General features: G+C 40.0%; 1 protein-coding gene across 1 annotated transcript; it reads left to right on the forward strand.

Moving 5' to 3' along the window:
- Nucleotides 1-12,144: 12,144 nt before the first annotated feature.
- LOC147464556 (uncharacterized) lies at nt 12,145-19,000 on the forward strand. The gene is made up of 5 exons (XM_086509641.1): nt 12,145-12,291; nt 13,970-14,034; nt 14,310-14,382; nt 18,836-18,866; nt 18,945-19,000. The coding sequence occupies exons 1-5, from the start codon at nt 12,145-12,147 to the stop codon at nt 18,998-19,000; spliced, it is 372 nt and encodes a 123-aa protein (XP_086365767.1).
- The last annotated feature ends 6,384 nt before the right edge of the window (nt 19,001-25,384 follow it).

The following is a 25,384-nucleotide window of genomic DNA, read 5'->3' on the forward strand; positions in this document are numbered from 1 at the left end:
GATTGCACATAGTGGAAGTGATAGAAATTCACATTGTGTGGAATATTCATCTAAGATATTTCTAGTATGTGCAAAACGTAGATGTGAGAGAAGTGAAGAACAGAGAATTTTCCCTCCCAAGCCCTATTATTGCCCGTAGGCAATAAGGATATTGCATGGAGAGATGTACATGTAACAAGGAGAACTTAGAATTTGTAGAGAGAATGACTTTCTAAGAGTGAGAGAGATAGATTTGGTTAGAGAGGGAGATGAAAAAGAAAACAACAAGAAACCAACAAAAAATCAAAGTAAAACACATCTTACTTGACAAACCCTTTGGTATTTATTCACTATTTTGATGGAGAGAGAAGAAGAGGGGAGACTTCAAGCCTTGATTGATGCACCAAGTTTAAGTTCTTCTTTGATTAGAGTTGATCTTCTAAGGATAGCTTACAAAATTGGGTAGTCTTCCTCTAGGAGCAAGTGTAGGCTTAGGCTTATACTTATGACTACGTACAATTAGGCATCAATCCTCTCACTACCTCATGAATGAATTCAAGGAATAAGAGGTCCCCTTTTATAGGTGAAGGGAACCTCCAAGGGTTACACAAGAAAGAGAAGAGCCAGTGTGAACAGGAACTGACAAAGTTTGAAATGGGATGCCCCTGCATGATGTGGACATAGTGGGGTCCACCATTTTGATCATATCTCCTTAATCGTGGATCCAATTAAAAAATTAAATAAAGGCTCAAAACATTTAGCTCATAAGCTATGACCCCCATTTTATATACTTTTTTCAATTCGGATTGGAACCTTGTGTTAAAAAATCATTAAAAAAGTCTTCTTGTGGTCCCCTTAGCTTAGAATTTCATTTTATTCCAATGGACACCTCATGCAATATAAAAACATGACATTACTCCTTGACAAAGTTTGTAATAATCCTTGCAATAATGCATTAAAATAGGTGTATCTTTGAAAATCATGCAATCTAGTGTCCCACTAGGATTTGATTCCTTCCTAGTAGCTATTATATAATATACCTTTACTGTATCAAGAAGTTGTGTACCAATTACTTTTTTGGAATAGTATGACCACTAGCAGCCAATTGACGAACAATTTGAAAAATATAAAAAATACATAGAATATATGTTGAGCTTATATGTGAAGCTACTCAATATATGGCTTCTCTATATATGGCACCAAGGTCCCCTCTATATATACATCATCTCATGTGTGTATTCTACACACTTTGGAGTTCTATTTCTATGCTCTCTCTTTCTCTCTCAACATGGTATCAAAGCAGTACGTTTTTGTTTTCAATTTTTCTCTTGATTAAAACCGATTTTGCATAAACTACCGGAATCGATGTGGTCTACAACTTTGCAGAAGGAAGTTTTTTCAAATTCTTCATCGATTTTGAGTTATCGTTCACGGACTGCATACATACCTGAAAAGCAACTTCCGCTTTTTGTTTTTGATTTTTTTGCTAATTGAAAACGATTTTGCAGAAACTACTCGTCAAAAGGACCGGAATCGATGTGGTCTACTACTTTGCAGAAGGAAGTTTTTTCAAATTCTGCACCGATTTTGAGTTATTGTTCATGGACTGCGTACATGTCTGAAAAGCAAGTTTCGTTTTATGTTTTTGATTTTTCTGCTAATTGAAAACAATTTTGCAGAAACTACCCGCCTGAGGTAGAAGGAAGTTCTTTCAAATTCTGCACCGATTTTGAGTTATCGTTCGCGGACTGCATACATATGTGAAAAGCAAGTTTCGTTTTATGTTTTTGATTTTTCTGCTAATTGAAAACGATTTTGCAGAAACTACCCGCTGCAAGCATCGGAATCGATGAGAAACTATTCACTTGAGCCATCGGAATCGATGTGGTCTATAACTTTGCAGAAGAAAGTTTCTCTAAATTCTACACCGATTTTGGGTTATCGTCTCAGACTGCGAATATGTTTGAAAATCAAAATTTTACTTTTTGCTTTTGATTTTTCTCATAATTGAAAACTTCTCAATTATATTTTTCCTTCATCAATCATATATTTGTTACTGACGTAACTTTGTTGCAAAAGCTAGTTACATATCGTTCCAATTCAGTCAAGCCGTTGATGATCGTCCAAATTCTATCGAGCTACTGTTGATACATGATCTTTTGTTATATGATATACTCGTTCATTGATTCTCGTATAATTATTCTTTTAGAGATATAGTTTACGTCGTTTTATTGATTATTTTTCATTGATACCATAGTGATTTTGATGATACCATAATGATGTTTTGTTAATACTTTGGTCATGGTGATTTTCGTCGATACCATGATGATATTTCATTAATACCATGGTTATTCTCGGTGATGCCATGATGATATTTCGTTGATACCATGGTTATTCTCGGTGATTCCATGATGATATTTCGTTGATTCCATGGTGATTTTTTTTTATACCATGATGATGTTTCGTTGATACCATGGTTATTCTCGGTGATACCATGATGTTGTTTCGTTGATACCATGGTTATTCTCGGTGATACCATGATGTTGTTTTGTTGATACCATGGTTATTCTCGGTGATGCCATGATGTTGTTTCGTTGATACAATGATTATTCTCGGTGATATCATGATGCTTTTCATTGATACCATGATGATTTATTCATTTTTACTGATACAATGATGATGTTTTGTTAATACTTTGATGGTATTCATTGATCACTACGTTGATAAATGTTGTTTTATGTAGTATATACACATATCATTTGCATCACGTAATCACACATCTTGTACTTTTACGTTCATACTTTATGTACCATATGTTGTCGTGCGTATATATGTCATCAAAGAGTGGCGTCGTGAACCATCTCTTATGGCATTGTGAACGTAATTATTTCACTAACGATGCTAATAATTTTCATGACTATGTTTTTTTTTTTAGTCTATGATCTATGTAGGATTGATCAAAGAATTGATTTTATGAAGACAAACTTGGTGACAATAAAAGATTTATGAAGATATGTTTGGTGATGCCATATTGATGACAACATGAAGACATGTTTGGTGATGTGATATTGATGACAAGCTACAGAGCAGATTCACAGAGACACTTTTGATTACAAGCTAATCGATAGCCTTTACACCTCTTTATTGAACCTTTGTATTCATTATTGTATTTGATAGGATAGGAGTAATGTAACTCCTCATAAAACATTCATTGTAAAAGGAGTGATGTAGCTCTTCATAAAATATTCATTGTAAAAGGAGTGATGTAGCTCCTCGTGAACATTTGTATATTCAATGATTTTTATAATATAACGGTGGGTGTATATAGAGCTGTGGGTTTTTCCCTTGATCCCCCAAGGGTTTTTTCATCCACAGTTAGGGACCCTTATTTGAGCGGGGGTGTTGAGCTTATATGTGAAGCTACTCAATATATGGCTTCTCTATATATGGCACCCAGGTCCCCTCTATATATACATCATCTCATGTGTGTATTCTACACACTTTGGGGTTCTATTTCTGTGCTCTCTCTACACACTTTGGGGTTCTATTTCTGTGCTCTCTCTTTCTCTCTCAACAATATATACGTATTGGAAGTTACCCCATATATAGGATCTAGCTAGGGTGCGAGATAATATTGAGATAGTACAAAGAAAGAACCAATTCTTTTTGCCCCAAGTTAAAGAGGCGGAGCTATTGATGCTTTTTTTCATAGTACTTTCTAATGGTAAAGTAAGAATATGTTACCCTTGAGATAAATAATAGGATGAGATAGAAAGCTTATTATATACTTAGATATGTATATGTACATTATAGGAAATATACTTATGTATCTAAAAAGTTGTAAGATAGATCTTGTAGCATTCGTTTGTACTATGTACGTGTCACAGCATGACATCGACTCCCTCTAAACCTACACATCCTCTGGTATGTGCCACATATGATTTTTTGCAGTTTCAATTTTCTTGTAGATCTTCCATGATTTCACCTTCATTGATAGCTTCCAACGCTTCATCTTCACTTTGATCTTCACCTGTGTTTTGCTCTTTCTCCTCCTCAACATCTTCTAGATCACTATTGGGCCTCTTCTCTTAAACACTTTGATTCTTTTTCATGCAATGGGAACCTTTACTTCTGTATCAACTAGTTCAAACAAGCTGTAAGTAGCATTTTGGTGCACATACTTTACAACATACGATCCAAACCATCTCTTTGAGAAATTACACATAACTGTGTGCTGGTTATCAAGGCTACTATCATACGCTAAAACCTAGTCACCTTTGTCAATTGCTTTCCTCCTAAGCCAATGTCACTTATCAAAGTAGTCCTTGGTTTTCAACCTTGCATTTTTCAGGTGCTCTTTTGCATCTTCAATGTCTCCACCAGGTCTTCTCTCTAGTTGCCTTATACGCAATGCAAGGAGATCTTCCTTGTTAAGCCCATCTTGCCAAAGTGGGAATTGTATCATCAATTGGCATCATTGGATTTTGACCATACATCAATTTTATAGGCATATAGCCAGTTATTGATCTATGTGTTGTAACGTAGTCCATAAAGCATATGGCAACAGTTTTGGCCACTCACCAACTCTTCCTTCATAAGACTTGGCCAACCGCTTTGATGATAGGAGGATGCCCTCTTTCACTTTTTCCATTTCCTTCAGGATTGTAAGCTGTAGTAAGAGAAATCTTGATTCCTAATCTAGAAAAGAACTCCCTTGCTTACTTGCCAAAAAGGCGTGATGACATAGACTGATTTTTTGACTAGGAAGTGGTTGGTTTGCTTTTGTCGTAGTATGAACAGCCCTCTGAGTTCGCTTTGGTGAGATTGACACCCTCATTAAATCTCTGTGCCCCATCCCGAGTCGCTTCCTTGCATATTGACATTTTGTTAGTACAAAAAGCTATGATGTAGATGTTTGCAGCGACCCACTAACATTGGCACTGCTACCGGGGAAGTCAATCCTTAGGTGGTGAGTGGCTCAGTTGTACAAAAAATCCCTTCCAAAGCTTTTGATACCCATTATGTTTACACATAGACACTATAGCATCTAGACGTAGGTTTAGTGCTAAGTAGAGACTGGAGTCCCAGACTAGCCAGTGCTACTCCTTATGAGCAAAGAAAGCTGTGAGTGAAGTACAAGAGAGTATTTCGTTCTTTGACTTTCCCATGCTTGGAAAGGAATGTTTCACCACACACTTTGTTGCTGTTTCTGTACTATTAAATTCATTTATGTTTGTGCATCTATTTCAGTTTATATAAATAACAATTTCCACCATCAATTTGGGTCAAAAGGATCAAGAAAAATTTATCCAAAACCTTATTTTGGTGCCAAAGACCATAACTCTGAAAAGTTGTAAAATTGATGGTCAGAGCCTCAGAGTTGAACCAAATCCAACAAAACTTGCAAAAAGGGGATATACAATCTTGCTAGAGACAGACTGTGCAAAATTTTTCCAGCTTGCTTGCCAAACATGGATCGCAATCCATGTACCTTTCAGGTAAAGTGAGAAGAAATTGTTTCTTTTTCTTAGAACAGACTCTCAGGCATCAGAACCTTGAGTTTGGCTAAAAATGGAGTGCTAAAAGATCATCTAAATCAAGAAATTGGGTTAAGCAGAGAAAAACCTAGAAAAGCGAGAAAATTTGGAAAAACTGAACTTTTATTTGTCCAAATTCAAAAAGGAGTGAGAATTGAGATCGTCGCAGGAAACTAGTTGGACAAAAAATCATGACCAGATGCTGCCCAACATGGATCGCAATCCATGTTCCTGGTGGACATTTGTAAGTGAAATTTGACCAGTGCACTCCTGAGAACTAAGAAAATAACTTTTCCAAAAGAAACCACAGCAAAAAAGTGAAAAAACTTGATCAAAATACCAAAAAAGGAGTTAATTGCAAAAAACCACAAGCAGACACAAAATCTTTCTTTTGACTTGGAAAAAGTGGGTCAAATCAAAAACGATTTGGGGAAGGGCATCATCACACCCTCTGTCACAAACTCACCAAAGATCATGCCAAAATCTTGCAACACATGGATGTCAATCCATATACCTTTTCGAAATTTTGAGCTAATAATTGGCAGCTAGAAAAGTGACAACATTTGAAGTACTTTCTCCCAAAGAACTCTTATCAAAAAAGGTCAAAAGGTAGGCCAAGAGGGCATAAAATCGATCAAGGGGAAAACCACTAAAACAGACCCTAGAATTGATTTTTGGTTGACCTAAAAAACTTCAAAACGCTCAAAAACCATATAGACAGCATCACTAGACCAAGGACTAGTTGTGTGTCAAGTTTCAGTACATTCTGGCACTGAGGTACATGGATCGCCATCCATGTTCCTCTGATACATTTTAATACAAAATTTGCACCATAGCTAGAGGACATCACAAGGAGTCTAGTGGCCTTTTCAAAACTGAATTTGGATATAAAAAACCAGACCAAAATCTCAAAACTGCCAAGAACTCTGGCAAAGTGTCAGAATTGACCTAATTTTCATTCCAAAGGTCCATTTCCAAAAAAAATGATGCCATAGTACCTACTAATCATGGTGAATCTGATGGTCCCAAAAAAAGTCAATTTGGCTTCCCAACATGGATCGCCATCCATGTTCCTCTGAGTCTGAATAAAAGCAAAATTTGACCACATAGAGACATTAGAAAATTTCGGAGGTCATTTGGAGGGCCTTGTAAGAAATTGTATTTCTCTCTCTAGAAACTTTTTTTAAAATGCACTTGCACCTTGTGAGTACGTCCAAAAGGACAACCAGACACTTTAAAAAGTAGATTTATATTCCCAATCGTCCTTGAAAATGGTCACTTTTTTATTTAATGCGAGCGTCTTTTTCAGGAGGCAGGTGCGGCGCATTCAAGGCAGCTTACGTCATCATTGAAAGTTGAAAAGTCACAAACTGTCAAATAGTGATACATTTTGAGGCTTTTGACACCACCAATGCGTCCGGAACGCCAAAATACCATAAAAACGAATGTCTACTTGTCTCATTCCGACATCCGGAGAGGCAAAAAATGTCAAAAAATCCCCAAAAAAAGGGCTTTTTACTTAAGGCGCGCGAGGAGGCATTCTAAAATGCTAGAATGCCCCTCTGCGCGCCGTTAGTAAAAAGACCCTTTTAGTGATTTTTGGACAATTATCTTTCAAGAAAGCCTACCCATGTTTCTCTATTGCACTTTTGCACCATGCTCTCTCTCTCTCTCTCTCTCTCTCTCTCTCTCTCTCTCTCTCTCTCTCTCTCTCTCTCTCTCTCCTTTCTATAGCTTAGCATATTTAAAGAGAGAAAGAGTGAGAGACTCCCATTACTAACGGCGCGTGTGGAGCATGTTTTGACCTCAAAAAACACCTCCTCGCGCCGTTAGTATAAGGTAACAGAAAGACTCTCTCTCTCTCTCTTTCCCCCGCCTTACTTCCTCTCTCTATAACACTCACACATACACACATAAACACATACACTGGTGGATGCACAGTACTAAAGGCACGCATGGAGACATGCACACCGGTTGTGCCTCTCTACGCGCGCCTTTAGTAGAGAGAGAGAGAGAGAGAGAGAGAGAGAGAGAGAGGGGGGGGGGGGGGGGGGGGCGCTCTGTGTGTGTGTGTGTGTGTGTGTGTGTTATATTTGTGTGTCTCTGTGTCAAAGTCTATTACTTGAATGGCATTAATATTCAAAGGTGGTCCATGTTTTTTTCGCTATTGAAGAAGCTTTCTTTTTGCTATTTGTTCCTTGGTCTGTGCTTGAGCTTCTGCGACAATCTTTTGTTTCTCTTGTGTTCATTTCTTTCATTGTGGATTTGTTGAAGCATACTTTGGGTTAGTGGTAGATGAAATTTTTTTAGTCAACATCCATTAATTCAGTTGGGCATTTCTTCACCATCCAATGTAGCAAGCTTTACGGCCCCACTTGGTGATAAGTCTTTGATCAACAAAGGTCCCGTCCCTCATTTTTTAAGTTTCTTAGCATGTTGTTTTAAGGTGTTAATTAGGACATAATCGCCTGTTTTGAATTCCTTTGATCGTACATGCTTATCAAAAAACTTTTTTGGCCTTCGTTTGTGCGCATAGATGGAAGCTACTGCTTTCATGCAAAACTCGTTTAGCTTTTCAAGGTCATCTGTTCGTGAAGACATTTCATGGCCTGTCCACTCTAGTTGTTTTGCTGCTCTCAGTGTTGAGATTAGGAATTCCATAAGCAATATATCATTAAGTCCGAACACCACGTTGTATGGTGTTGTTCCTCTATCATTGTTTTATAAGAAATTCTATAAGCCCATAATGTTCAATATAACTTTTGATCCCAATCCGTTCTAGACTCTGACACTATCTTAGTTAAGATCATACATAGAGTCTTATTCATAGCTTCTACCTGCCCATTAGCCAGTGGGTGGTATGGAGCTGACTTATTGTGAACTATCATGAACTCTTCAAGAAGATTTTTGAATGTCTCATTTATGAAATGTGTGCCCCGATCACTGACAATTTATATAGGTAGACCATATCTAGCAAATACATTTTCATATAGAAATTGTGCATTAGTCATGGAATCACCTCTTTGTGTAGCTTTAGCTTCGACCCATTTACTGAGATAATCCATGGCCACAATGATATACTGGGCATGTGTCTTGTAAGCAAGGGGTGAGATTGGTCCCACGAAGTTTATTCCCCACTTAGCAAAATCTCTAGCTCCCATCATTGGCCGTAAGGGCATCTCACCTCATTTTATCGGCACTGTGGTGAGTTGACAAGATTCACATCGTCTTGTATATTTTTTCGCATCCATACATAATGTTGACCACCATATTCCATAGGTGAGGACAATTTTTTCTATCTTTTCCCCTGAGAAATGGCCTCCACTTATTCCTTCATGTGCTTGTTCCAAGATTGGAATGTACATGCTCTCCATTGCGCACAGCCTAAGCTGGTTATCCTTTCCTCTTTTATAAAGATGATTTTCAATCAGAGTGAAATCACGAGCTTCTAATTCTATCACTCTCTGCGGTGCTCTGGTGGTATTTTCAGGAAATGTTTGTTTCTCCAAGAAGTCAACAATTTATTGACTCCATTCTGGCGTAATTGCTATTTGAAACAATGTTGCATGTTCTATTGGTGGGCATGATCTGCATTGGCACAGGTAGTTACATAATCAAAAACATGAACACACATAGTTGGCCAATACACTCTCAATTGTCGCAAGCGTTAAAAAGTTTTGGATGAACAATGAAATGTCAAATCCTGATTATGCGCTTCAAACAAATAGGCTTTGTATTACATAGGGTTTATGCACACTCATAGGATACCGTCGGAACCTAGGTTATATAGACGTACTCCAATCGACTGAAAGGTCTTAGCTTGTTGAATCATTCTTTGTTTACGATCTTGGTCAATTTTATCAAATTCTCCACTGTGTGATAGTAGGCTTACAATCTCTTGGGACCACTTAGGTACCATGTCTATATGAAGAGATATGCATCCAGGAGATCATCATCCACACTCTTTGGAGCTTCTCCATTTGGTAATCGAGAAAGGTGGTCTACCCTAAGATGTGTCTTCCCCTTTTTAACCACTACAGTAAAGTCAAACTCCATCAATATGATGAACCATCTTACGATTCTCCTTGAGTTGCATGGTTTGTTGACAAGGTATAAAAGGGCTTGATGGTCTGTGAAAAACACAAACTTATTTGCAAGGAGATAATGCCAAAATTTCTTAACAACATAAATCATTCCAAGACCCTCTCTTTTGGTGGTTGTGTAGTTCTTTTCAGCATTGTTTAGTTGTCGGCTGTAATAGCTGACTGGGAAATCCATGGTTTCTTCTCTTGGTTGAGCCAAAATACATCCTATAGCAAATGCAGATGCATCAATATGGACATAAAAGATTTTTTCCCAATCAGGTGCCTTTAGCACCAAAGTGGATACGAGGGCATATTTTAATTCCTTAAATGATTCCTCACACTCATCTGTCCATTCAAAGATCACTATAAGTCTATACAGAGGCTGGGTGATGATTGCATACATGTGTATGAACATTCTGTAATAACCACAATGTCCCATAAAACACTATAATTGATTTGCATTGATTGGTTTAGGCATTTCAATGATCACTTTAATCTTATCCAAATCTGTGGATATGACATTTTTCGAGGCAATATGTCCCAAGATTCGTCCTTGTCTCATCATAGAAACACACTTTTTTTGGATTAAGACAAATTCTATATGTCCTGCACTTCTCGAATACTTTTTTGAGGTGTTTTGTATGTTCCTCTCTTAGGAGAGAGTGTAGACATAGGTCATCTATATAGATTTCTAGGAAAATCCTCAAGTATTCTTTAAAAGCATGTGCCATCAATCTTTGAAATGTTACAGGTACATTTGTCAACCCAAATGGCATGAGTCAATATGCAAATATGCCCCATTCTGTGGAAAATGTCGTTTTATATTGTTCCTCGGGTGCAATTGCGAGTTGGTTGTAGCCAGAGAATCCATCCAAGAAGCAACATGCACACTTTCCTGCCACTAGTTCAAGGATGTGATCCGTGATTGGTAAGGGATAATTATCCCTTATCATGGCTGCATTGACTTTTTTGAGGTTCACACAATCGGAGTTTACCAATCTTTTTGGGTACAACAACAATTGGAGATACCCAATCAGTGTGTTCTATCTCATAGATAAACTCCGCTTCCTTCAGCTTATTGATTTCTTCCTTGACACGCTTAGCAAAGGTGTCATCGTGCTGTATGGCCTTTGTCTGCTAGACTTCACATCAGGTATTAAAGGTAGAGTATGCTAAGATATTTTCGGATCCACTCCATTTAAGTCCTTCTAAAACCATGCAAACACATCCTTATATTCTCGGAGAAGGCTGACAAGCTCCACTTCCTCTTCTTGACTCAGATCAGTTGCTATATAGATGGTTTGCGGTGCCTCCCTAGATCCTGTTAGGTATGTCTTCTTTGCATCCTCCGATCCGTCATACGACTCCTTCTCCCATCGTTCTCGTCTGGGTTGTGTCAAGACTATCTTCCAATCTTGAACAGTGAACTTCCTGTAATGGGAAGGTACACTCATATGGTTGTCGCTCTTGTCTTTTTCATCTTCTCCGTTTTTACTTCGTTAGCATAGTGACAATTTTGAGATCCCTCCCCTCTCATTCACCCACGTGGCAGCGCTTTTCGACGCTAAAAAAAACGAGGTCCTGCCAAAAACTGCGCCGTCAAAAGCTACGCGTAACGAAGTAAAAACAGCTACGTCGCAGGATTGACAGCAGGGTCATTGTCGCTTCACAGGTCGCTGTCGGTTCACAGTTCGCAGCCTCACAGGTCGCAGCCTCAGGTTCTCTCTCTCTCTCTCTCTCTCTCTCTCTCTCTCTCTCTCTCTCTCTCTCTCTCTCTCTCTCTCTCTCTCTCTCTCTCTCTCTCTCTCTCTCTCTCTCTCTCTCTCTCTCTCTCTCTCTCTCTCTCTCTCTCTCCTCCACGCTGTAGGCAAGATCTATGCATCTCGATCTGCTGCTTAGCTATTAAGGCCTCTTTTCTTGGTTTTAGTCATAATTTTGTAAGGTTGTAAGGATCTGCATCAGAAGCAGATCTGGCAGCGAAATTGACTACCTACAAGTTTGTTGTAAAATCTCTTGAGCAATTTTGCATTGGATACATCTTATTCATCACGAGACGTCGTCGTTTTTGACAATTTTGGATATGGTTGGATGCTTGTGAGTCTTTGTGCATACAATAACGTATATGTATGCAAGTTCCAAAGAATGTATGTGTGTTGCTTTTCTGAGATTTAATGTTGGCCTCTGTTGCTCAAATGTGGAAAGTTAAGTCACACCACTTCACTTATGGTCGTGGGTGACTCTGATCGGCCTTAACATGAACTCCCAGTGGGCTGCTGTGTATTTGCGAGATCGATTTTCTCAGCAGCTATGAGTAATTTGTTTATCTGAGGCAATCATCATATATCAAATGCAAGATGTTTGCTGATCTCGTTGCCACGTACATGGAAAATACCTCTATTGATACGATGCAGTCAGAGGGTTTCCTGCATCTTGACATAATTTGCCAATGTTAGCGAATCGCCTCTTTTTTGAGTGCACGTGGCTCTGCAGATATGGTGCTTGAATGTCAGAACCTGAGGATTTCCCCTCAGTGAGAACTCAGCATGTCCATTGTACTTGTCGCTCATGATGTGATTATGATGCAAATATGGAGTGATGGCAGAAGGGTTGCAAATCTTGCAGGAAGCAGATCTTCCAAGTTTTGTGCTCTCCTGACATTGTCGATGGCGATGCATACAGATGCTTCTGATGTATGTAGAGTTTCTAGCCTTTCTTTCAACTTTCCTTTCCCCGCCAGCACACTTTGGAAGTATGTGGCTTGACCTCCTAATTGCCACAGTAGGGATGATTGCGTCTCTCTGATCCCCATACTATCAGGGCTTTCATTCACAAATTCCACATGTGCCACATGATTGAATGCACATTGCGATTGTTGCAGCTCTTCTAAAATGTGAGCCAAGAGCGTCTCTTTGTCGAGCCCACCTTGGCCCACTATACCCACTAGACAGAGCAGTGGTGCCCTAAAACTGGCTGATCCTATGATAAATTGCAAAACCTTGCTAGCTCGCTCCAAGCCTATTTTGGTGATGGGAGCTTCATCAGTGAACGTAACATCAGAGGGGAGCTTGGCAAGGGAGGCAAAAATAAGTGTGATAGGATTTACAAGAGAGTTTAGCTCGGCGACTGCAGCGTCGAGCTTGTTATTAAGACTGTGACTGTGTAGAAGGCCATAGAAAGGGAATGAGAGTTTGCTTCACAACTTGTAGACTTATGGCAATACCTAAGGCCTCTTCACCGAGGCGTGTGCATTTTGGAGTTTTCTGTCTAGCAATTTTTGCACCCAGTTTGCATAGTGCCATACTTTCTCAAGCTTCTGTGTGACAGTTGAGAGCCGTTCATGGTTCTGCGGTAAGCACACTAGAGAGCTAGATTTGGTTTCGTAAGCAATGTCAAGATGCTCAAAAGCCAGTAAGGGGATTGGGATGACAAAGAGGCTCTATAAATCAAGGTGTCACAGAGCTAGTCCGGGCCTGAAATAAAACACACATTTCATCAAGGTGCCACAGAGTTAGATTTCATTTCATAAACAATGTCAAGATGCTCAAAAGCCGTAAAGGGGATTGGGATGACAAAGAGGCTCTACAAATCAAGTCGTCACAGAGCTAGTCCAAGCCTGCAACTCGACAAAGAGCAATACTCTCGAAATCTACTTCTTGCGTTCTTGAGTTCGGGCCTGCAACTCGACAAAGAGCAATACTCTCAAAATCTACTTCTTGCGCTTCTGTTCTAGAGTAGCCGTGAACATGCAAGTGTAAGTGATTATCGTTGTGGATACATAGGAGCTCTAAGGGGCTCAACTAGGTGACAATGCGTTGCTAGCTTTTCCAATCAGATCTTGCACAAATTGTTGTCCCCCTTTGCACTATTCAGCTCTCGAAAATTCAATGCTCCAGGGTTTGTGGCGATGATGCAGGGTGTGGTAGTAGCGTTGGTGCAATACGCTCTACTACATGTTGTTGGTAGGAGTAGTTGGAGGACCTTGAGGGCCATGGAGTACACAGATGGCGTTAGCAGACCAAGGCTAGTCACAGCGTACAACACTACTAGCAAATCCCTCTTATCAGCTCTAATTGTTTGCTTGGTGATTCCTCGTTTCACAATGCTACCAATTGTCCTGTAGATCTTTATTACTTGCTAGTGCATCTTGCATGGATAACTAATTTGATGTTTTGAGACCATGTCCACCTTGTGCAACGTCTAGGAGGGGAGAGTTATTATGCACGCGTAGGGGGTGTCTATGCTGAGGATAAAGGGGTCTCACTAGAAATTGTAGCAGCTATGTGTGTATGTCCACCTTCAACTACCTTACTCAGCTCGTTTCTACAGGCGCAACTACTTATGGCCTAACTCTACTGTGTTTCATTGCAGACAGATCAAGATAAACTTGGACACAACTCCTCTACATTTGCAACGGCGACATATTCCAACGTGCGGTGAGTACAAAGTGCCACATTGTAATCTTGAACGCTAAGGACACAGTAAAAAGTAACACACCAAAAATTGCACGCTGCCGTGGGAATGGCACGTTCCCTCGTATTATAAAAATTGGGGAGGACTGTGCAAACTCCCCCGTGCAAGGACACCAGCACGTTTTCTTTTTTTTCTATACCATAAGAGATAAAGAACACATACAAATAATGAGATTACTCTCAGAACCTTAAACATTGTGTTATTACTTTTCTAACGCTTCGTACTTATTCTTTGCAAGGGACATTCAAGAAATCAGCTACCGCTTGCCTCTTCTCAGTCCAAAACCCCACAACAGCGCAATCCAGCACCAGGTACATAGTTGTTTCAAACGCTTGAACTGGTCATTGCTTAGTCGTGACTAGTAACTAAATATCACAAGGTTCTGATCGCATTGAACCATTAAGATTGAGTCCGACTGAAGCCTTCAATGGACCATCATTGAAAGCGTAGGATACACCTCAGCAAATCAAAAGCGAGACATCGCACTTCAATCAAGAAGAAGGCTATATTTCTACCATGCTCACAATCATGGATTGATATCGTCAATTTAGTACACCGATGGAGTTTAGAAATAGCAACTACATTCAGACCTTTAATCATATGCTTTGTTTGTGGTGTAGTTTTCATCCAAAGAAGCGCCTCTTTTCATTGTACTCCAGCTCCAGACGAGACAGCGGTTGCAATGTTTGCTAGCAGTCTACTGGTATCCAGCTTAGAGGCTACACAAATAGAAACACAATGGGTGCAGTGCTCCGCTTGTGAGAACTCAAGTGCACGTCACAGATATTGTGTGCCGTTACTTCCAGACTACACAAGAAGAATACTGAGCTGAAATCAGCTTCACATACAGCTACTGAGCGTCATTGACATATCTATCAACGCCATCTCAACAGTGACAACAATTGCACGTGGTACAGTAGAGAGACGTTCAATATTAGATAACCCTCTGCTATCATGGAGTAAAGAGCATAGAACAACCTTCACATAGCAAGACCTAGCTACATCACAAGTGGAAGACATACTTGCATTCAATCTTGAGAACAACTTCGTACTACAGAAGTACATGTCGATGGCTGAACAACCAAATAAGAAGCTTGGCCTCTGCATACTAAGTCAAGATAGTGTGAGCAAGATCATTCAGCACCAACAAGACAACGCACCGTTTGCACTGATGGCGCAGCTTGACACGAGTTTGATGTTTGGTATCATCGAAAACATCGTTGAACCAGCCAGGAGAAGAGAATTCACCGCTAGCGATACTTACGAATTTGCTTCTCTGCAGCTCCGTGGCTGTCAACAATTGCTTGAGAGAACAGTTACTTTCAAGCCCAACGGCATGCCTGCCGCATCAAGCTCAGTGAACGACATCACAATAGAGACGGCAGCGTTTCCATTCCTTTTCCCTTTCGGCAAAGGCCAATATGATGGTAAAATCAACTTCAGTATATATATAAAGATACGTGCATCGACTCTGTTCTCCGTTTACACCTTGTACAAGCCATACCTGCTCATAATGTACCAACTAAATCAGGCTCTTATGTTGGCTAACAATACACACCCGAGCTTGTTGCAAAGGGACATTGACAACTACAAGAAGGCCAATCGTACAGCAACTGACGAGGATACTGTGAGACATGTGCTTAGGTACAGCACCCCTTCCAGCATGCCAGGATCCTACTCGTGGCACCGCAAGAACCTAAAGAACTTGATAGCAATGGTGGACGAATGGGGAATGCTTGATTTCTTCTTGACTTTCACTACCGATGAGGTCACAGACACAAGATGGCCTGAGATTGACACGATCAAGCTAATTGGACGTCATTTGAACGCCTCCTTCACTTGGACAGACTGCCCAGTCGAATGCGCCCTCACCTTCCACACTAAATTCCAAATGCTTATGTCCAAATATATACTTGCGAACGGTGTGTTGGGCCGTGTGCAACACCACTTGGTTAGATATGAGGTCCAAAATAGAGGATCACTGCATGCTCATGTCATATTGTGGATGCATAAAGAAGACAAAGAGCAACTATCTGAGATAACTGCATACATCCCACCAGAAACTAGCACTGTGGTTTTGCCAGAAGTGAGCCGCCTCCAACAACTCGTGCTCAGGAAACAACTTCACAAGTGCCGTACAAGTTGTTACCACGGTCAAAGAGATGGAGTATGTAAACACGGTTTTCCATTTCATGCGCAGCCAAATCCAAACCCAGTCTTCAACGAAAAAAATCACAGATGGCAATACTTCAGGCCTCGGCATGCAGACAGAAATGTCGTACCGTACCACCCTACACTGCTTCTGCTATGGGGTGCACATATGAATATACAGCGGGTCACCAATTCATCGTTGTCCTACTACCTCCTGAAGTATGCACTCAAAACTGAACCAATGGGCCATCTCAACATCCGCTCAGAAGATGCAGAGCGCTTAGGCCTAGGTGGCCTTGACACTGTGAAGTTGAAGCTGATCTCAGCCTCTTTACTGTCGAAGCCTATCTCAGCAAAATAGAAGTGGCATTAAATTGTTTGCAAATCCCAATCATTTCAAAGAGTGACACCGTCCAATACGTCGACTCATCACCCCCAGCACTACGACAACGAATCATTTCTCACAATAATGATGTCGTGCTGCACCCTATCGATCTGTACTGCGCACGACCACAAAGTCTGGAGAATCTTACGTTCTACGACTTCCACAAGAATTACACAGTGACGAAGGGAAAAAAAGGGAAAAAAAGTATTTCAGAGGCAAAGACCTACGGCCAACCATTGGAGCGGCAACACCGACTGGTCCGTTTCACAGACTTCCACCCAGGGCATCATCCAGAGGCTTTCTTTTACAACGTGCTGCTAAGGAGCATCACCTTCACAAACGAATCCCAGCTGCTCTCACCGGAGAACATGTCTAGGTCATACTATCTTGAGTGCAAACTTAGAAATTTGATACTGACAGATGAGGACCTTGAGATGTACATCACAGAGTATACACAACAAAATATGCTCACGACAGATCAAACACACCAATTTCACAACATGATACTATAGAAGACATCCTCAACAAAGGCTGCCTCATTTCAATCTCCAGATGTGCAAACAGACTACGAGCAACAAGACACGATTTCTCGTATCTCTGTCCTTCTAAACAAGCTTCAAAACGTCCAAAACGCGTCACTAACATCTGAACAAGCAGAGATCTACAAGAAGCTCACAGCAGTAAAGGGTGGTCTGCATGTGATCACAGGCACTCCTGGCACTGGCAAAAGCTTCCTCATAAGATATATCACAAGCCAACTCATAATGCAAGGGAAAATTGTCACACTCGCTGCGTCGACTGGTGCAGCAACCACGAGGTTAAGCAGCATCGCAACAACTGTCCATTACCAATTCAAGATACCAGTGTGCACACAACAGTATCCCCTGTCAATCTCCGAAACTGATGACAGATATGTCAGTATCAAAGAAGCAGACACGATTATCATAGACGAGATTTCTATGTTGACAAAGAAAACTTTTGATCTCATAGTACGACAAATTGTGAATGTTACCAACGGCACACTGCTAGACCCATTCAAAGATAAAAAGCTCTTCTTGTTCGGTGATTTGGCACAGTTGCCACCGGTATGCAGGCATCAAAGTGATCATTGCTACTCATTCCACATCACAAGCTCCACTTACTGGTCCACTGCTACTACGTACATTATGTCTTGCTCAGTGCACCATGCAAAAGATCTCTTACATAGAGTTCCTCAATACAATAAGAATCAGGCTCCCCACAAAGAAAGAGATCCATGATGCGCTCGGTGACCGCATCATAACGCAGGATCAAATAGAGCAACACAAAGAAAGAGATCCACGATGCGCTCGGTGACCGCATCATAACGCAGGATCAAATAGAGCAACACATGGATAGGAATATGACAATCATTTGCACACACAAGAGTGACGCTCGATATTATAATAACCTTCTCTTGGAACGCTTCCATCGGCATAGTCACATCATCCAAATCGGCCTCAAGAAAAATGCACACAACGTCCCTGAGCTCCAAGCATGGCTTGAAGATCCCGACTTCCACGCAATTGATAAAATAGAAGAAGGAGCAAAGGCGCTGATAACAGAGAACATAGACTTAACAATTGGAGCAGCCAATGGATCACTATGTCGCATAGACAAAATCCTCCAAGATGAAGAAGGAGGCGTCAAAGCAATCAAAGTCACACTCGACACATCCAAACAGGAACTTACACTTCGACGGTCAAAGCATAGCAGACGGACATTCAATGGACACTGGTACCATAAATCCACATTCCCACTAGCTCTTGCCTACGCTATGACTGGACACAAGTCCCAAGGCGCAACAATCAACTCCAACGTCTTGCTCATTGTAAAAGAAGTTTTCGCCCCTGGCCTTCTATACGTGATGCTATCACGCATCACTGAGGGAACCCGGCTACATTTACTAGAGCTACCTACGCCAAAGATGTTCACACCATCTAGATTTTTGAACTTCTAGCCGAGAATGTTTCCTACGCCCTCTTCATTATCAATTCCTCTTTCTATTAAATAGATGAAATCGCCTTGTAACTGCCTTCTATATAAAGCAGGAATTTTTGTTTTATCGCTTGTCTTCTCTTCTATGGACTTCTCATGTTCAATATGTTGCACTACTGAGACATTTCATTCATTTGTGTTTAAACGTTTCTCGGATCTTATGCTTCAAAAATACTGCAAGAGATCTTCAAAATAATTTTTTTTACGTGCAGGAAACTGAATCAAACAATGGATCACAACACGGTACATTTTGCACGCTTCTCTGATCTTGCATCTGCCTGTGTATACACATGCAAATCAATCACTCATCTTACTATGCAGCTCTTCAAGCAATACACGAACAACGCAAAGGAGACGCAACCAGCGATACAACCTAAGAGATTTTACCTCACGACTAAGCAGATGAGATTGGAAAACTCAGGAGGCGAGAACCCCCATGCGTATATTGAGGGGTTCCATACTTTTCAAGAGAGTCGCAACTTCATGAATAAGTGCGATGCAAGATATAAAGCTCTAGACCAAAGGATGGCCACACCAAGCACAGACAGAATGACAACAGGTACTATTGGAAAAGAAAAATATAATGCCTTCTATCTGTCGTGCTAACTAGCTTGCTCCTACATCCTGCAGGTCTCATGAAGAAAATACTTGAAGAGCTTGACATCCAGTACGAGGATGATGAGAGTATGTTGCGTAATGTTGAAGCACAACAACTCCTCGATCGACACAAAAACTGAAGGAATTACACTGTACACGATGGAGTAGCTATGGTTTGGTTACAACATTGATTTGGCTGAATTTTCAAAAGCTACTCAAGAAAATTGTGCCACTATCTTGACAAATTTCATGACTTTTGCAAACCACACGCACGATGCAACTAACCCACCTATCACAATCCAGAAGGTAGCATGGCACTACAGTAAACACAAAGTAGTAAATTACGAACAACCAGCCTCCCCATACGAGCCAGTTGCGACAGACCAAGTCAAGTATGGAGAACAAGTATACTAGCTTCCATTCATTTCTCCATAGCACCGTCAATTTTTTAATTTACCTAACCAATCTGCATGGACTGCAGATTTAGACACTCATCAACAACCAGAGACAAGCATCGGCCTTCCACCCCAGAAAAAGCAGCGCCGCGGCAAGAATACATAGTCTACAGTATACGCTGCACGAAAAACGATAGGAGATATATCGCAGTCACAAATAACGTCCATAAACGTGTTGGCCAGCACAAGCGCAATCCTCTGAGGAGAATGAAAGCGGACATGCAGGCACATAGTCCTTTCGAGGACAATTTTGAAATTACCACTTTAGCAACCAGTACCAATATACATAAAGCTAGAAACTTAGAACATTTCTACATTAAACAACACAAGACAACAACTGCATTAGGTTATAACATTTGTTCTTGACATCCACCAAGGTTGAGAAAATATTATTTTTTGAAAAAAAACAAGAAGGTATAGCTGTGAACTTCTGTCATCTTCATTTCATTGTTTTGTTCATTGTCTTTGTCACATAACGTTGGTCATTGGCTACAACAATGTCTTTTTTTTTTTCATTAAAACTATGGCAGACATGACAACTTATCAAGTTCTTTGATTGAAATGCTTTTTCTTTTCAGTTTAGAATGGGTAGGCCGATTCCAGTTGATCTAATTGAGCAGCAGTCAGAATTTCAGACTGCAATGTACATGTTGCAATATTGTCTTTACCCACATTTGCAAGAGCGGGTGCTCAGACACTACATGCATAAATGGAGTGAGTTCATTCCATCACCAGTTCAGCCACCTACCCCATGGCATCCACATTACATCACTTGGAATACACTCGATCGACAAATCACCATCGACATTGCCGTGCTAGCTGGTTGCTCCACAAAACACCATTGTATGTTGTTCGTTCAGATTGCGGACGTGCTCGGCCTACTCGAAACTATAGAATTAAATTACTCTAACGTGGTCCCCAGCCACCTTCAGTCAGCTAAAAAATCCGTTTCGCGCTATTTTTCTGTCAAACCAGTTTCCCACACGCGCAACTCTGAAGAGCATCTTGCTGATATAGTCCTCCTCCTCTTCTCCACAGAAGATTTTTCCATTTCATTGTAAAGAAATCATTCCATGCTACATTCAAAGTTTCGTTCTTAATTCCTCAACTTTTTGGCATACTATTTTCATCAAATCGTTTCAGTCACTTACACTCACTTGGCTTAAGAAGATTTGTGCAAAACAAATAATAAGTGCTCTCTCTCTCTCTCTCTCTCTCTCTCTCTCTCTCTCTCTCTCTCTCTCTCTCTCTCTCTCTCTCTCTCTCTCTCTCTCTCTCTCTCTCTCTCTCTCTCTCTCTCTCTCACACACACACACACACACACACACACACACACACACACCTTTCATTTCTACAATCTTCTTTACGGATCTATACTCTTGTTTGGTGCTTGCTCTCTCTAATTGCAATCGCCTTGAAGGCTTGTACCTGTATACCAGTTTGTTATCCACTTCAGGTTATACAGGCTGACGAAGCACTCTAGTTTGTTTCAGTTGTCCATACCTCCCTCAGAGTTTTCTTGAGCTCTTGGTCTTCTTTTTATGTTCAACTTTCATCCATTTTGATTCCCTATTTGGTTCAGTCCTATTTTCAATTTGTTTGATTTAGTTTCCGAGTTCAACTTCTGAGTTCGTTTTTTCATGTCCCTAGGACTGTCTTTTGTCCTAGAGTCATGATCTTGAGAGAATTGGCCTGATATTTTGTTTTTTATGCAGTCTTCAGCTTTTACGAGAAATAAAAATTCTATTTTGTTCCTCGTTTTCGGCATTGGGTTATCCCTAGCTTTGTTTGTTTCCTTCTTTTTTTTGTAGCGTGCTTGACTTCTAGGTTTTTGATTTGTAAAATCATAAAACCTTACGTCTGGTATCATTTCCTATAGCTCGCTGGGATTGTCATAGCATTCATTAACTGCATCATCATCTTGTTCAAGAGGATTTGGAGAATCGTGGAACAGCTCCCCATCCACTTCTTCCTTGTTTTTAGTTTTTCTTGATTGTCCTGAGATTCGGTTATCCTCATCATCCTATATTAATCATGTAGTATGGAACCACATCATAACCATCCTGGTCACAAAACTTAGTCGTTGGTTACTCCACAATAGTGCACACATCTAAGGTTGCTAGAATATGCATCCATTCTAAAGGTTCTAAGGACTCTTCTTGAAAAGGTTCTGGAATGTTTTTTGTATCCTCAATAGCTCTTTCTAGAATACATTCTTCCATTTAAGGCTTCCACAATTGGATGCCCCACACATCCATAACTCCTTTGGTTTACTTAGCGAGGTCGGAAGTTCCAACCCTACTATCATAACAAAATCAAATTCCTCTATTGGGGTTCGGTCCATGTCTTTGTAGCTATGGTCTTTAATGATTATTCTCGTAGTAGTCTCCATGTGTTTGAGGTATATATGATTATAGCCCCAATCTTGGACCATCTTTAGTTGTCGCATGAATGGTCGTCCAAGTATTATTTCGTAGTTATTCTTCTTGCCAAATTTCACTATTGCAAAGGTATGCTCGTACTCAATTCCGCAAGATGTAACAACTACCTTTTCTAGGAGCCCTATGGGTCTCTCCATATAACCATCAACAAGTTGCAACTTCATCTTGGTGGTTCTCAATGCTAGTTTACCCCATTTCTTCCATACATACTTAGTCCACTGTCAAGAATTCCCATGGTGACACCTTCTATTTAACTGGGAGCATGTTATTGCCATCTTTCCCTTCACAGTATTCTCCTACCTTGTTTAAGGGTATTGGTTGCATGTTTAATTGAGGTTTCTCTAATTCTTTGATTCCTTCCTGCATTCGTGAGTAAGGATCCTTTACCCCATACTTTTTGAGACATTGTCCTAGTGTAGTCCACATATGAGGTCTTATTTTGAGAAGCTCGGCAAGAGTAATGGTACACGTCACTTGAGTAGATAATATGGTTATCAACTCTGGGAGTCCATCCCCTTCCTTGCTAAGAGTTTTTGTGATGGCACAACTTTCACATCCGACTTTGCTTCATATTCTCCCATATAAGAGGGCAAAGTTCTTAAAGATATAGGTTGTCTATCCCAAGATCTCATTGATCCCTTGTCTCCCCAATACGAGTGCATCTCTAGATCTGCTTGAGGTCCTGTCTCAAATTATTCAATAGGAAGAAGAAAGACATCTCCTCCCATACTGGTTTTGTTAACCCTTTGGCTTAATTCATTAGTTTCATTGGCTTCCCTTATCTGCCTCCAAAGATCATTCAAGCCTTCGTCCCCTTTATACATTTCCGGTATGATAGGTTGAAAACCTTCAACGTCTGATAAGTTGTGCTCAACACTATCCCAGGTTTTTCAATTGATTGTTCAGGTTCTAATTCAGTTTTCGGGCTAACAGCTATCCTTTCAAATTTGTGTGTTGGAGGGTTTCTTGGTATTGATACTAGAAGTTTTACCCACCCCATTGGTTTCTTTACAGTTGGCTTTAGTAAGGTTTGGGCTGTTTGGATCATCTTTTGACACATTTCCAGCCTTTGTTTTTCTAGCTGTGCATAGGGATATGTCATCCATCTTTGTTCTTGCGTTTGGTTGATTTTAACACTAGAATGGTAACAGGACACTTTTATGTCCTTGGACACTTTTGTGTCCTTTAAGTGACCATTTTGCTTTAATTATTTGAAGAGTATGAAAATGAATTTCTAGGTGCTATATATCCACAAAGTTGCCTTATGAGCTGAAAAAAACTTAGCATTTTTTTTTTAGTACCGATATCACCATTAACCTTACTCTTGCACAACATTTTTGAACCTAAACTATGTGAAAAAACGGGTCCTGTTTTTGGCTTTTTTTTTTAAATTTTTGGCAACTATACCACTCTAAACTTCATGTTTGTGAGGTTTAGATGGCTAGAGGTTAGGCCTTCATAGTTCTCAACATGTTTTGATGCTTGTAGGGAGAGCTAAGTGTTAAAATTGAAAGTTATGACCAATTTACAAGAATTGCATAATCCTGTTTTTTGGCCAAATTATCACTTTTATGATTTTTTTGGTGGCTTTCTTGATATCCAGATTCAATTTTGATTGTGTAAGTGTAATGTATAACATAAAGCTAATCTTCCTTGAGTTTTGGGGGACCTAATATGCTATATAGCATAGTATATAATGATGGTTGAGTTTTTTGATTGTTGAAGAATACGATACATTTTAGAGTAGCAAGTATAACTTTCTCAATATTGCTAGTTTCTTAGGCCAATTGTGTGTATTTTGTAGTTAGTAACCATATCTAATCATAGACTACAAACTTGGCTAGATATTGAGTAGTTTCTATGGGTTTCTATAGGTCATAATGCTAAACCCAGCTTTTTCATGTTTGCTGTATTTAGCAAACATGAGTAGTTTCTATGGGTTTCTATAGGTCATAATGCTAAACCCAGTTTTTTCATGTTTGCTGTATTTAGCACTTTATCATTGCCCCCAAGGTTCCAATTCTAAGAGATCCATTATCCTTTTGACATGCTCCATGGCTCCTTTTGAATCCAGAGGCCCAAAGGGAACTAAGAAAACATGTATATAGTATTTGTATTGAGCGTGACTATAGAAACTTTGATGATAGGTCCGCAGAATGGCAAAAATGCAACTTTTTCGTACCTTTTTTTTTTGCCCAAAAAAAAATTAGTGAGGTAAAAAGCAACCATATTTTTTGGTCACCAACCCATTGAAGTTAACGGGGCATTTTATCTCATGTCCTACAAAAATCTCCACTCTTATTTATATGCAATCAACCGTAAGAAATTGCTGTTTTGGGCAAAATGCACTGGTCCATCAACTTTGGAGGCTTGTAGTGACCAAGGGATGAGAAAAATTACAAGTTTCTCATTTTTCTCATATGTAGTAGTTATTGAACTATAAGCTCATGAAAGGATTTTTCAAAATGAGTGGATCTACTATGGTTTTGGAATTTTTTCCCAAAACCTTGAAAGGACACTTTTATGTCCTGTTAGGTTACCATTCTAGTGTTAAGCCTTGATTCATAAGCCTTCAAGAGTGCGTCTAGATGTTCACTTACTTTCTCGACTAGCACATATCCTCTTGATCCCGCACTTTTGGATTCCCTTTTCTTCTCATGCTCTATGTTTGTTGGCATTTCTGGTTTTTGAAATATTTGTCTTTCAAGTTTTTCTAATTTGTCTTTGGTTTGTTTCAATTCTTTCACTAGGGTGGTTTTTTCTCTTTCTTTCCTAACTTCCATGCGTGCTTTCCTAGCCTTCCATCTATTTCATTGGCTTTTTCATTCGATGCTAGGTGCTTTCAGTCTTGGTTCTTTAATTAAGTGTGGGCCTTTCTCTTTTTGAGCTTGAGCTCGTGTGATAATCCGTATAGGTATTACTATTTTGTTTTCTGAAAGGGATTGCCTCCAAGATGTTTAAAGTTGTTTTAACTACTTTGTTTGGACTTTTTGGACAATCGGCAATCAAATGATTGATGCCATAGTTTGGACACTACACATTGACTTGGACAATTTTCATATAAGGGCAGTCTTTCATGAGGTGGTTGCCTCCACATTTATAGCTGGTCCTAGCGGTTGTCGTAGAGCTCCTTGAACTCCCCTTTGTTGGTAAGTAGGTCTCCGTCCATCAAAGCCCCCTTTGGCTATGAACAACAATGTTCTCTCATCCAAACTATATCTACTTTCTCCTGAAGCATGTGTCTCTATTGGTGGTCCAACATTTCCGA

This window comes from Adiantum capillus-veneris, chromosome 1, assembly GCF_014529385.1.
Source record: "Adiantum capillus-veneris isolate H3 chromosome 1, ASM1452938v2, whole genome shotgun sequence".
NCBI classification, from domain to species: domain Eukaryota; kingdom Viridiplantae; phylum Streptophyta; class Polypodiopsida; order Polypodiales; family Pteridaceae; genus Adiantum; species Adiantum capillus-veneris.